Source organism: Filicampus tigris, chromosome 8 (assembly GCF_054856515.1).
Source record: "Filicampus tigris isolate MCC_2025a chromosome 8, RoL_Ftig_1.0, whole genome shotgun sequence".
Taxonomy (NCBI): Eukaryota; Metazoa; Chordata; class Actinopteri; order Syngnathiformes; family Syngnathidae; genus Filicampus; species Filicampus tigris.
Genome location: NC_141224.1, coordinates 1840037 through 1854319, shown reverse-complemented (window position 1 = coordinate 1854319; position 14283 = coordinate 1840037). Strand labels below are relative to the sequence as shown.

Below are 14283 nucleotides of genomic sequence, written 5' to 3'. Positions count from 1 at the left end.
CAGTAAGTAATGCGGATAGATAGATAGATACCGATATTTGGCTTTTTGACGAATATCGGCATCGGACGTTTTTAAAACCCTGCTGGCCGATAATAAATCAATTTAAAACTGCGGAAATCAAAACAAAGTTATGTGAAAGTTGAACATTTCTGTCATTTTGAAATGTTCATTTACCGTAGGAATCTACATGGAGCTATTGTTGAAGTTTTCCTTTATCCTTTTTAAGACATGCTGACAAACCCGGGTGCTCCCTGAACTTTTTGTTTGAACAGATGTATACGGTCAAAGATTTCTTGTAAGGATGAGTTTAAAAAGAAAAAAAATGACCATTATGCAAACCTGAAACATTGTTCAATAAACATGCTTAAAGGCGTTACAACAAAGTTAAGAGTAAATTCTTCTTTAGATTTTGATGCCAATGTTTTCCTTTTCGCCGAAAATGAATATCGGCTCCAAATATCGGTTATTGGTCTCTTTGACCACTATTAATCGGCATCAGCCCCGAAAAAGCATATCGGTAGGAGAACGAACAAGACAACACGGCACAGGGGCCAAGCAGTCTTCCAAGTTTTATTGATTTGGAAATAAATACTACAAATCAACGCATGATAAAGTTCAAACACACGTCATACATTTTGATCTCACGTGACTTGCGGGGAAAAAAAGTGCATGAGTTGATTGTGATGGAGTGAGATAATGGAGCCACTTTGAAAGGAAGAAAAAGTGTGTTGCAGTGCAAGTGACAGCGGGAATCACAACAGGCTGCCGTTACAAACTAAAATGAAGAAGTGTGACGCGCGTCAATGCGTCGTCTCCGGCTTTCCCAACAACCACAATCGACTGACCACGAGGACGCCTGGCCCTCTTGTGTGTTTGTCAACGACAAAATTGCAACGGATTCGGAGCGATTCAGTGGAAGAGAACCACCTGGACGGACATGATGAAAACACTTATGATCGCCAGGACTTGGAGGGATGCGGGATGGAGGGCCGAAGCGGAGCCTGAAAGAGAAAGAAGAGCGGCAAATGGAAGGAATTTGTCATTTGACGACGCGGTGCCATTGAAGGAGGGGCCGTACTCACCGAATAGGCTGAGGGACTTGGTGTGAGACATGCTGATGTTGGTGACAACGTTGGTCGCCTTGCACGTGTAGTTGGACTCCAGCAGCGGGATTTGGATGATGCTGCCGAAGCCCACGGCGGAAGACGGCACGTCGTTTAGAAACCACTCGTACTCGCTTTCCGGCCGCGAATCGGCAACGCACGAGATGGAAACGGTGAGGTCTTCCTTAGACAACTCGGGACCCGAGATGGTCACGCTGAGAGGGCCGTCTGCAAGTGGATCGATCGGTGTCAAAATGTCATTTTGGGTAAAAAAAAAACCAACTGAAAATGACATCGCGGTTGCTCAGGTAACAACCAATCGTGGCTCAGCTTCAGAAAAGAGGTGCGCCGCGATTGCTCGTTACCTGAGCCCTTGAGGGTCTGCGATGTCACTTTCGGTCGACAGCAAGTGACAAAATGGATGGATCCCCTGAGATGGATAAAAACGGCGGGGGGGGGGGGGGGGGGGGGGGGTTTACTACTGAACTCATATTCCACAAACACAATATTAATCCGAATGGCATGTTTAGACTAGTGGGGCGGCATACAACATATCATCAAGAAAATTTGGGGTTGCCTTTTATTTTGATGTTGTTTTGGGTTGGTTATTACAATTTTTGTCATGTTAAACATTCATCCATCTACTATAACGCTCGTTCCCTCGATATTGCGCTTGACTATGTGATTACACTGGTCAACACCAAACTTTAATCAGAAATCGCTTTATGTGTCCATAAACCTCTTTGACGCTGATTTTCTTTCCTTTTTTTTTGTCCTCACACAATACATTTTTGAGATATTGTCATTTTATTTGACCTATAAAACACACACGAAAGTGACCCTGGTCAGAGTTTAAAAAAAAATCCAACACAGGTCACATACGGGGGGGTTCGGGGGGGGAATCAAATTTGTGTCGCGTTTGCCTGCAGTCTGAACGTGGCCTAAAAGTCATATCACAAAACACCACTGGCACTTTGTCAATTCCGTCAGTACTCACAGTTGACCAGGAGCTGGTACTGGGGGCTCTTGTGAGGACCGACCAGGTTGCCGGCGACGCACTCGTACGTGCCGTCGTCATCGCGCGTCAGCGGCGTGAAGTGAAGCCTGTTCCCTTCCATGTAGCACTGGGAGTGATTGGTGGCGGACCAGTTCGCGCCGTCCTTCCTCCACTCGACGGACGTGTACGGCCCGTCCACCACGCAGGTAAGCGTGAAGTTGTCTCCGTCGATGGGAATCGTGTCGTTTTCCACCGTCACTGACTCGATGTCCTCTGAAAATGACAACACGCTATTAGGGAGTGGAGTCAGATGGATCGCAAGCCCAAAGGCAAATGTAGTGCCTGCATTAATAGTTTTAAACTTCAATCCTACCATATACACCCACAACTGTTTAGCATTTCAAACTATCTTACATTAGTCTTAAAAAAGAAATGGCTTACATACGATACGGTTGTTTTTTTTTTAGATGTGCCTGAAGTGCACATGTACGTGCACAAGCGGCAAAGGCTCTCCGTAAATTCCGATGACAACCTGGGCTAAATTTAGCCACTCCCCAACAAAGATCTCAGTTGAGCTGTTATCAGAGGCGGGCGCGCATTCCGTCAGACAGACGGACGCCCGTTTTGCTGACGAATGACGGGACACCTTCTAAAACTGACGCATGACGGAAGTGGCTCAGGCTCAGATAACCACCAATCACGACTCACCTGTTTTATGAAGCTGAGCCACGATTGGTCGTTATCTGAGCCCTGAGCAACTCCGATATCATTCTCCGGTCGACAAAAGAGACAAATTGGCCGCCCGTTGAGCTCGCTAAAAACGGGTGGATTCCTCATATTCCACAAACGCAATATTACATCAGAATGCCGTGTTTAGACGCATTCTGGGGAAAAAAAAAAAAAAGTTTGGGTTGACTTCCCCGTTAAAACGTCTCATAAATTAGCGTCGCCCATCTGTCGGTTCCAAATGACGTAACAAAAGCAGGCAAGAAATGGCCAAAGTCCTGGCCAATTGGAAATGAGCTATTTGCCTTTGGACATTAGGACATTTGGCTTGTGGATTCTCACCAATAACCTGAAGCATCAGGGCTCTTGTGCTGTTCTTTCCTGACACGGGATTGCGGGCCATGCAGGTGTATTGTCCGCTCATGTTTAAGGTCAAAGTAGGCGTCACAAACACGGAGCTGTTGGCAACCCGGCTGAGGTTGCGCCACCAGCTGAAGTGGCTGTCAGGCACCGACGTGGCAGAGCAGCTCAAGTTGACCGACTGTCCCGCCACGGCCATCGGCGGACCGTAGACCATCGCCGTCTCCGGTCCGACTGCAACCAGAGAACACAAAGTCCATTTGGGGACCTGGTAAAATACATCCAAGCAGCCATATTTGGTAAGTGCCTCACTCGGCGGTAGCAAAGCCAAATGATTCTTTTCCCACTTGAATAAATAAATAAACACCTCACCTTAAACGGACTAAAAGGCGAGGTTTGCTGTCAAAATAAACATCAAACAAAGGCAATTACAGCTTCTGTATTTAACCACATGCATTTGCTTTTGATAAATCTGTTTCACTGAATGCTAACGATGCAAAAGGCCGTAAATTGGAAAAATGCTAACGATGCAAAAGGCCGTAAATTGGAAACTAATGCTTCGGCGTCGCCCTGTTATTACAGCGGATATTTCAACACATATCCGCACGTGTACAGATACAACAATAGTCATAGGCGTATAATTCTCCTGATTACACTACAACATACTCTTGTGTTGCCAAATGAGGTAAGTGCCAATTTTGACATTTTTTTTTTTTTGAATGGACATCACACTCACAGTTCACATGAAGCAAGTGAGGAGGGCTCGACAAGTGTTGAGCCGGATTCGTAGCCCAGCAATGGTACAGTCCGGAATCGTTACGGTGCAGCTCGTGGAGCGTGACGGTCCGGTTATCCACGGACAGCTCCACCCTGGCATCCGTGATCAGGGGCTGTCCGTTCTTCCGCCATAACACTTGGTAGGCAGGCCCCGACACGTTGCACGTCAGCATGTAGGAGTAGCCTTCCACGGGAGGATGGGCGGGCACCTCGATATGCACGTGATTGATTTTTGCTGGAAGGAAGAAACGCAAAGGTGGTTTGCTGGGTGCTTTCAGGAGTGGAAATGTACATGATGTACAAAGGGTATTTGTTGAGGTAGGTGGTCCAAGTGTTGGGATTGTGAAAAAGATGAGTCGGCATCAGTCAGTGCGCGTCTGCAAATAATTATTTTGCTATCAAAAGCTCTTTTCCATTCTTGTTTTTCTCATTATATAGTTTAAGGTGTCGAGAAAGCAAGAAAACAAGTTTTCTTGGCCTGTTTTTTTTTTTTTGTTCTTTTTACATTTTTTTTTAAAAGAAGTTTGTTTTCTCCACTTTTTGGTCAGAAATCGGTGTTTATGGTGAAACCAACCCAAGAAATAGCCAAGTACATATACCTGGAAACTACATCAATACAAATATTCGTACTTTGTTACATCCTACCGCTGGTTGTTTTTGCCTGAAAACGTTCACATGGTCTCACCGAGAACGGTCAGCGCGGTGTCGGCGGAGCTGTTGTCGCCGGTGATGGTGTTGCGGGCCGTGCAGGTGTACGTCCCGCTCATGTTTGTGCTGAGAGCACTTGTTAGGAACACGGAGGTGTTGGCCACAGGGGTGCCGTTGAAGAACCACGTGTACTGGCTAGGCGGGTATGACATGGCACTGCAGGTGAGTGTGGCGTTGCTTCCTTCCAGCGTCGCACTGGGTGACGTCACGGTCGGCACCCCGGGTCCATCTAAAACGTACATATTTTATTGTCCGTCACGATTCTGCCGATACACAGTTGCGTCATCGTCTGTCACGATACAGCATCGATAAAGCGGCCGCAATGCATTACTGTAATCTTATATTATCATCAGTCACAATACGTCACGTCAAAAGAAACAAAACATCTCACATATAACATTGAGGGTATAATTTTCACTGGTGAAGCCGCTGAGAGGGTTGGAAGCTTCGCACGTGTAATTGCCGTTGTGGGACATGGACACAGGCTGAAAGGTGAGGGTGGCGTTATTCAAGGAGAGGCTTGTGTTGCCGTCCAGGGACAGCGGGGCTCCGTGATGCGTCCAGGTGATGGACTCCACGCTTCCTACGGTCTGGCAGGTGAGGCTGAACGTGTTGTTGAGGATCGGAGGCGCACCAGCCGCCGTGACCGAGGCCATGCTCACCGCATCTGTGGAAAGGTTGAGGCGCACGTGGGAAGAGTTGCGGCATAAGCACAAAGAATTTTCTCATACACTGCAAGGTTATTTTAGTTAAAGAAAAACTAACAAAAAAATCATTTTCGTTAACGAAATACTGTAAAACAAAAACGGAAAGGTTTTGAAAAAAGGCGAAAACTAACTGAAGCGAAACGTTGATAAAACTAAGTGTAATTATAGCGACCATTTCCTTCGTTTTTTCTTTGTCAATTAATTGAATACACGAGCCTTCGTGGTTGATTTTAAATGTATTTTTTTCGATATCACTGCACGGTCCTTCGAACAGTCATTTGGGAGTTGTAGTCCTCATCATGTGTGTCGCACAGAAGGTACGTCAACAAGCAGCAGCCAATAAAAAGGAGACACTTGATGGCGTCGTTCATAGGAGACGAGTTTGCGTGTGGTTTTGGCTCGAATGGCTCCACCTTTTGCTATTTAACTCATCCCGAAGCCCGAAGGTAAAAAAAAGTGCTTTCCTTTCCTTTTTTTGCTTCATACATGAAAAAAAAAAATACAGTATATATATAAAAAATAGTACACTGTACACCCGGGTTTAATAGTTCTCAACAGGTATTTAAGCCACAAATCCACTTGCTGGCAACTTGGCAAACAATACATCCTAGCTTGATTTACTCATTTATTTATTAAATCTTTTATTTATAGCTTGATTCAATTAGGGTGCAGGCATCTAACTTTAGAAGTGGTATTGTGCACCACACTTGTTGTAATTAAAAATTAAAATAATAATTTTGTTGAAGTTATACTACGTACACAATACTTACCATGGTGTTTTTAAAATAGTAAAAACAATGTTTAAAAAACGAAAACTAATACTAAAACAGTTTTCGAAATCCCCCCGAAAACTAATAAAAACTAACGAAGCTTCCCTGAAAACAAATTAAAACTAACTAAATTTTAAAAACCAAAGTCAAAACGAAATACTAACTATTCCCAAACTATAATAACCCTGATACAGTTAACAGAGGCCTCTACAGTATTTTTTTTTAAAATGGATGCGCACAATATTGTGCAGTGACTGCCTGTCAGTATGACACGAGCTCCACGTTAACTCTGTAGATGCTGTTGTCTTAGTTAGGTTTGGTTGATTATCAGTAATGAACTGAGACATGCTTGTCTGAGGTCACTAATTTAGGAAATACAGTATCCGCCCCCTACAAAACAAGCCCCTCGACTTACCCAAAACAGAGAGCAAATGGGACGCGGTGCTGTTTCTCCCGGTGACATTGTTGAAGGCCATGCAGGTGTAGATTCCGCTCGTGTCGAATGCCAACGGGCCCGTCAGGTACTCCGCGGTGTTTGCCACCTCAGTTTCGTTGAAGCGCCAGCTGTACACGCTCGGAGGATGCGAGTCGCTGGAACAATTGAGGAGCACCTGGTTCCCAGTCAGGGCCAAGGAGGGTGCCGTGATCACCGGAGTGGTTGGGCCGTCTTCAAAAACAAGCGTCAAGATTATATTTGAGTGATGCCTAAAGATGGTTGGAATTACCTTACTCATGTCCATGGAAAAGTCCCTCTCTGGAAAGCTGTTTGATTTGGGTTTTTTTTATATCCTTGATATCCCACGTAATGTCCATATACTAGCAAGGTCTTTGTTCTCACTCGTAGCACACTAGTGGAATGACCGTGTCTTACTCTTAAAGTTCTCTCCACTACTAATGCCCCGATGACAGTCTTTCTACTAGTGTGCTGGATTGTGTCAGGCCGTTTGAGCATTTATTTGATATCTTTCAGCCACAAGATGTTAACTGGGAAAAAGCCCGCAATGATTGTCATCACAACGTAGTGTCGATACAGCTGTGGTATTGTCATCTGTCACGATGCAGCATCGATACACCGGCTGTATCGTCGACTGTAAAGATGCAGCATCGATAAACCAGTCTTATCGAGAATTGATACGAATTGATTCGAATTGAGAAATGATTAGTTCTTGTGTCAGGTAATGTTCCAAACTAATGGAGTTTGAGTAGGAGTCCTACTCTCTCCATCAATGAGGTCGTCAATTTTTTTTTTTTTTTTTAATCAGTGCTTTATCAGTGGAAGAAATGTTATGACTTACAGTAGACGTCCAGGGCGTACGGACTGCTGGTCACGTTGCTCACGGCGTTGGAAGCCAGACACTTATACTGGCCAGCATCACTGGGACGGGCCGGGTTCAGAGTCAGCGTCCGGTTCTCAGCATCAAAGATGGTGGTGTTGTCGGCGGACACCGGGTTGTCGTTCTTCATCCACTGGATGATTTCTGCCTCTCCGCTCACGTGACAGTTGAGGGTGAAAGGCTCCTCGGCCACCGCCACCCCGCCCGTGTGGTTCACCGTCACGGCTGTTATCGGCGCTGTAGGACAGAGTCTTGTTGATTGTAAAACATCATTGCAGAAAGATTTGATGTCGTTAGTTTCGATCTCAAATGGCATGACACTGCCGTCTACGTCCTTAGCTTGAAAACCAGTCCTGCACGTAAACCCCCATGAAACCCAAAAGTCTTTGTTTGGGATACAACCAAGTCGAGATGTGTTATGCTGCGCGGGCACTATTGTCAAAGGGCAATCACATGACGTTTCACCATCCATCCAACCTGTCGAGAGTCACGTTACACCCTGAGTTGGATGCCGGTCAATCAAGGGTGACTGAAGCCTATTCCCGGCGACTGTGGTCAAAAGGCGGACTACGTACACGATTGGTTGCCAGTTAGGGCACAAGGCAACCAACCATCGGTCCTTCCATTTTCGACATATCCTGTTGGAAGTGTCAAATGAGTCTATCCCAACTGACTGTGGGTGAAAGGCAAACTGCTCCGTGGATTGGTTGCCATCATAGGGAAAATACAGACAGAAAACCAGGCAAGTCTTTTAGTACCATTTATCCTGTGCAAGGTCACAGGACAGCTCTATTTTGTCTGTCTATTTTCAACCGCTTTTTTCAAAGTTAGCCCCCCCCCCCCCCCCCCCCCAAAAAAATGGAGTCTATTCCATTTAATCGGGTGAAAGCAATCAGTCAATCGTAGCGTATCGATGAACAGATGACAATCCACAATTTTCTTGCTGTTTATCCTGTCCGGACTCACAAGAAAGTGGAGCACACGGAAACAGACAAGCCTTGGTCCATTTTCAAGCACTTATAGCAACAGAACACCCAACCTTACCCATGATCCTGATCATTGCGCTTGCACTGCTGAACCTGGATGTGACCGAGTTGTGCAGGAGACACCGGTAGTCCCCCGAGTGGCTCTCCGCGACCATCGGTAGCTGGAGTTGCGCCCCGCTGTGGTTGAGGTTCATCCCGTCCAGCGTCCACTCAATCGTGGCGGGGGGCTTGGACTCGGCCGAGCACGACAGGGTGATGTGTGAGCCCGTGATGTGGGTGTGCACCGGGGGTGCCACTGACACGGCGGCGTTCGTGGGTCCGTCTGGAGTAATGAGAGAGAATGGGCCCTTGGAAATTGGAATGACTTTTTTAAAGATATACCTCTCCAACACACTTTAAAAACAAACTTAGGAATGGAGGAAATACTGGACGTAATGTGTATGTGCTTTTAAGAGGCGGGTCGCGGTGGGCTGGCGCGTGACGTTGACGAGGCTGTGTGTGAGTGTCTGGTTGAGAGCCGTGGCCTACATCAGCTTCTTCAGTGTGGACTTTGTGTGTTTTAATGTTCTAGCAGCAAGCCAATAAATGAAACGTGCTGAAACCTGCATTACGGCTTGTGGTTCTCCTTCCTCAAGTGCGAAGGCATTACAGGAAGTAATAACATAGCGTTCACCTGCTATTCGCAGCTGGAAAAGAAAACCCCCCCAAAAAAATAACAAAAACCAACTGTACAGATACATTCAAATTTTGGCCATTGCACAGAAAGAAAGATCAGGAATTTTAAGTACCGTACAGGCTAGGTGCCAATCATGTGGTTAGAAGCTATCAAAAGGCGCTGCCTTTTTGTTTTGCTTGATTGATAGTTAAGGCCATTGTATTTCCTTAATGTGGCACAATTTTGTCAAAATTATGTGACTAAAACCTTTTTGAGGTTTCATCAACTAAGACTTGACTAAAACTATGAAATATAGAAACGACTGACATGTATTTCAGCTTAATAAGCATTTTTGTCCAAAGACTTAAACTAAGACTAAAAGTAAGATGGCCGCCAAAAACAACGCTGCTCTATTTTGCAGATCTGCAGTAAAGGTGAAGGCGAGTTTGTCGCCTGCATCGTGTCGATGTTTAGCCTTTTTCCAAGTTAAAGCAGAGACTGAAGCAAATGTTCAAGTACGTGGACAGCCGCGTTTATGATTTCCCGGCAGCCCAACAGCGCTTGTTGTCACTCACAGCTGATGTTGAATTGCGCAGACGACGTGATTCCCTGGCTGATGCCGTTGGTCACGTTACACTTGAACGGGCCCTCGTCGTAGCGCGTCACTTTGGTGAGGGTGAGCAGGGAGCCGTCATCGTTGAAGTGGACGTATCCGCCGGGCGTCACCTCGGCCGTGTCGTTGAGCCACTTGAAGGACAGCGAGGTGCCCGTCACCACGCCGCAGGTGAGCGTCACCGTGTCGTTCAACTCCACCAGGTGGGTGCCGTTCGCGGTCAAGGTGACGCCCGAAATCGGCTCTTTGGAGAAAGAAGAGACAGCAAAAAGTTTGTCAAACACTGGTACAACTGCGAGAACTGCAATGTGACGCGTTCAAAGTAGTGCTGGGAAAAGTACTCATACTCTGTATTTAAAGAGCAAGTCAACCCCCCCAAAAAAAATAGCTTGACAAGAAAATGTTCTGTGTAGCCCCACTAGTTGAAACACGGCATTCTGATGAATATTGAGTTTGTGGAATATGAATTAAGCAGCCAAATGCACCCATTTTTGTCCATCTCAGGGGCGGCCATTTTGTCACGTTCTGTCGACTGAAAATGACATCACGACTGCTCAGGGCTCAGTAACGGCCAATCATGGCTCGGCTTCAGAAAACAGGTGAGCCCTGATTGGCTGCTGAGCAGCTGTGATGTCATTTTCAGACGACGGAACGTGACAAAATGGCCGCCCACTGAGATGGCTCAAAGCGGCTGGATCAACTCTTATTTCCACGCAATATTCATCAGAATGCCGTGTTGCCAGTTTGTTGATTGAGGAAAGTAAGATTGTCCTTTGTGGGTCCAAGAACCACAGACTAGTTTGTCAGGTGTCCCCGGAACACCGAATTCAAGCCGCAGCATTATAGTAGACCGCGAAGTACGGTGGAGCATTATCATATGGTCACGTCTCTCTCAAAATGGCGTCTGGCACAAGCCAGGGACCATAGATCACTTTGCATAAATCAAAATACTCAAAGAGATCATGTTGCCTTATGCTGACGAGGAAATGCCCTTGAAATGACTTTTCAACAAAGCAATGGCCTCAAATTCACCAGGAAGCGAGCAGCATCTTGGTTACAGTTTTGGTTCGATTGCAGCTTTTAAATGGAAAACCGTTTTCCGGGTCAATTTTTTTTTTTTGTTACGTCCCTGCAAGAAATGTTGAAAAATTATGGAATATTGTCCAATCACTCTGACCTGTTCTCAGGTGCAAGCGTTTTCACACTAATACTTAATCCTACACATTTTTCAGTTTTTACAGTAAATACTGGAATTTGTCAATCAAATTGTTCAACAATGCTATTTATTTTGGACAGTCCAATATCTTAATTTTCTGAAAAGTATTTTGACTTGATGTTTTGATTTAGTTCAGAGTCCCCCGCCTCTGCTGGATCGGTCGCCGCTCAATCGCAGGGCATTGGGAGGCGGACAACCAACCTGCCATCCATCTTCTGCCACTTATCCTGTTTAGTGTTGGAGTGGCGCTCAATCCTATCCAATCCAGGATAGAATCCAATCCTATCCTAGCTGACAGTGGCGAAAGGCACATTTTGCCATCCATCTGTCCGTCCGTCCCTTTCAAGCGGAAGCTGGATCCGACAGTTAGTAACTGCGCCCTTAAGTGATCGCCAGTCAATCACAGGCACTGAGAAACAGAGCCAGCCATTCTTCCATCCATCCATCCATCTTTTAGCACTTGTCCTGTTCAGGGTCAAGGGCAAGCTGGAGCCTCTGCCATTTTACGGTGGACGATGAGCAGACTACAACCAGGAGTGGTAAGCGGCCACTCGCATGGCACAGAGAGACAAACAAACAGCCACCCATTCATCCGTCATTCATCCATCCACTATTTCCTACCTTCTGTCATGTTCCGGATCAAGAGACAATCATCCATTGATATTCATTTTCGACTGCTTCTTCTGCCCACGTTCGCTTAGAAGATGGAGGCTAAAAGGCCCTGGGCCTGCATGCGGCTAACCATCCGCCAAGTAGACAACTTTTCTACTTTTTATCCTGTTCTCCCAGATCTCAGACAACATGCAGACGGACGGACGAACGACCACGCGCGAAGTCATCCGTTTTCAGTCTTGCTTACCTTGAACCGACAGCACTAACTGGGAAGCGGAGGAACCCACGTCCTGGAGCGTGTACGTCCCGGACTCCCCCAGCCCGAGCGACTTGACCGTCAACGCCGAGGTGGTGGAATTGAACAGCACCCGGCCCGTCCAGTTGGCGGCGGTGACCGCACCCCCGGGGAATATGATGACCACCAGGTTGTTGTCGAAGAGCCACGCACCCGTGGTGACTGGGTTGAAGCTGAAAAGGCTGACGTTCTTCCCCACGGCTATCGGGTTCTCCGAGGCGTAGATACCCTGAGCGCCCGCGCGATCTGCAGACGGGAAAGCGGTCGGTCTCGGGCGCCGCTTCGTATGCTTCCATTTCAAGAGATTGGACAAGTCTTACCTGTTGAGCAAGATAAGAGCGATATGATGGCGAGACACACTAACGGAGGCTCCATGCTGCGTTCCCTTGGGTTCTTCTCAGCGCTACTCATTCAAATCCCGCACTTGTGAGCGATCCTGCTAGATGGCAAATATTTGCTGTGCGCAACGTTCTGTTGATGCAAATGCTCAGCGCTGCCGCCACAAAGCCACCACGCCCTGTTTTGCCCTGATCCTGCCCGAGCCGCTCCGCAGGAGTGTCCATTTACTGTAAACCTCTCTTCTTGTCCGGCAACTTTCCGTCCACTTGTCGTGGGGAGTGGGGCACAACACCGACGCTTCCCATTCAAAGTTAACTTATAACATGAGGACCTTTGAGCTCCGGCAGCATTCCTTCAGATGCTGAATAAACACTGGAACGTTTGTCGGGTCATCAACGCTTTCGCATCAGCCGGTTGCCCGCAATTTAGGCAAACACAAAAAACAATACGGTTTCAGAAAGTTTTTTTTAACTGACAAAAGACCACTTTGCAGAATCAATTCATTAAAATGTTGTTGTTTTTTTAGTTTAGTGATGGGAAAGCCTTTTCCTATCAGCCAATTTCAGTTTTATGAAGTTCTAAACAACATTTATGAAAAAAAAAAAGTAAAAACACTTACGGCCGTGCCCTAAGATAAGAATTTAATTTGTTCTGTGACCACACTCTTAACTCAAACCACTTGTATCTCAACTTATCTTTCCCTATTGAAATGAATAGAAATACTTTTAATCTGTTCCAGCCTCCCCCCAAAATAACACAAAAAAAAGTCATTTGTTTTTAAATCAGAAAATCAACGCTCAATATTTACCTTTTATAAAGCATGTCCTAATATATTTAAATACAATGTAAATAATCCGTTTGTGCATTGTGATTCATTTGTTGCAACTCCTGCTGTGCGCATCTTGAGGGCAGTAAAATAAGCCGTGCCGGCACAAATGAAGAATACTTTCAAAACTGAGTCAGTAAACTGCTAAACTCCTTTTTTCCCTGAAGGTAAAGAAAACATGCCTGTGAGTATTGTTATATTGTCCGTTTATGTGATGCCGCACCGTTTGGGTTCACACTTCTGACTACCGATGGTATCGCTTAGCCCATCCGTGGCATTTTGCGTTGTGCGTTCGCAGGGAGTGGCAATCAGCAGTATGAAAGCTCTTTTTTGAGGACTCTCTGATGCGCTCGTATCTTGAGTGATTGTGTGCAAGCAAAACACAAAAAAAATCAACCCGATGGCAACCCGTATCTCAAAACTTGTAAGTTGTCAGAGTCGTTCGCCGGCAGCCAGTCGAGTAGCCCGCCTTCCGTCCCGTGGTTTTCCGTAGCGCAGCATTGCCTCAAATGTTGAATTTGTTCCATAATGAACAGTTTGAGGTCTGCCAATTTCAGTTATTCAAACCGAACCAAAAAAAAAAAAAAATTAATACCTTTTGCAAACAGTCAATATTTTTCTGTGTAACTAACAGAGGTGCAATTTTGTAGAACCGGTTGATGAGGAGGACATGATAATTCAAATGTGTTTGTCATATGTTCAGTGGTGAGGAACCGTTTTTCTCCATCGGGGTCCGTTTCGAAGTACTCCGGATTCCGTCCGCATTCCAAAGTCATGCGTGTGAGGTTCATTGAAGACCCCAAATTGGTCGCGTGTGAATATGACTGCGCGCGCGCGCGTTTGTCCATATGCGTCCTTGGATTAGCTGGAGAACGAGCTGGAGTAAGACACGTCTACTCGTGCAGTCATCAAATACTGTAAATATTCTTTGTTTACTGTATTCGCTAAGAGCGTGGACGCCCACAAAGGCAAAGAAGACTTTTCTCAACACTTTCATATACGCGACACGAATTGTCTTTGATACATTGGTCACCGCTCGATGGAATGAATAGAAATCGTTTGGCGTGATGAAGTTAGCGTGAGTCCAAATGACATCAGTGGCATACATACGGGCCATGGGGGCCTCTTGCGCTCTTTTAAAGTGAAACAAATCAGCTTGGTGTTTACACTTGATCCACCCTCACTTGTTTGCCGTGTTTGTGGTGGCGCCAAGCACTCGCTGTACACTTTCAATAGCCTGAGTCACCCAGATAAATATT

The 14283-nt window shown here is 46.0% G+C and overlaps 1 protein-coding gene and 1 long non-coding RNA gene across 2 annotated transcripts; one reads left to right on the top strand and one right to left on the bottom strand.

Moving 5' to 3' along the window:
• Positions 1–556: 556 nt before the first annotated feature.
• On the bottom strand, positions 557–12347 carry ceacam1 (CEA cell adhesion molecule 1). Its single transcript, XM_086037054.1, has 13 exons — positions 12180–12347; positions 11812–12105; positions 9699–9980; positions 8527–8790; positions 7444–7719; positions 6564–6815; positions 5063–5338; positions 4649–4900; positions 3923–4198; positions 3169–3420; positions 2101–2373; positions 1083–1331; positions 557–1001 (listed from the first exon to the last, which is right to left on the bottom strand). Exons 1-13 carry the CDS (start codon positions 12268–12270, stop codon positions 910–912), a joined length of 3129 nt encoding a protein of 1042 aa, XP_085893180.1. The 5' UTR covers positions 12271–12347; the 3' UTR covers positions 557–909.
• LOC147142956 (uncharacterized) lies at positions 5757–10096 on the top strand. Its single transcript, XR_015087727.1, has 3 exons — positions 5757–5824; positions 9545–9638; positions 9720–10096. It is a non-coding gene; the product is annotated as an uncharacterized LOC147142956 (long non-coding RNA).
• Positions 12348–14283: the final 1936 nt, after the last annotated feature.

Bases quoted from the DNA above. Each gene is read 5' to 3' on its own strand.
- ceacam1 (XM_086037054.1), bottom strand. From the start codon at position 12,270: ATGAGTAGCGCTGAGAAGAACCCAAGGGAACGCAGCATGGAGCCTCCG. The intron at 4,901-5,062 runs GTGAGATGTTTT...TGTACGTTTTAG, and splicing joins TTATACCCTCAATGTTATAT to ATGGACCCGGGGTGCCGACC. The intron at 2,374-3,168 runs GTGAGAATCCAC...TGTCATTTTCAG, and splicing joins CCTGATGCTTCAGGTTATTG to AGGACATCGAGTCAGTGACG.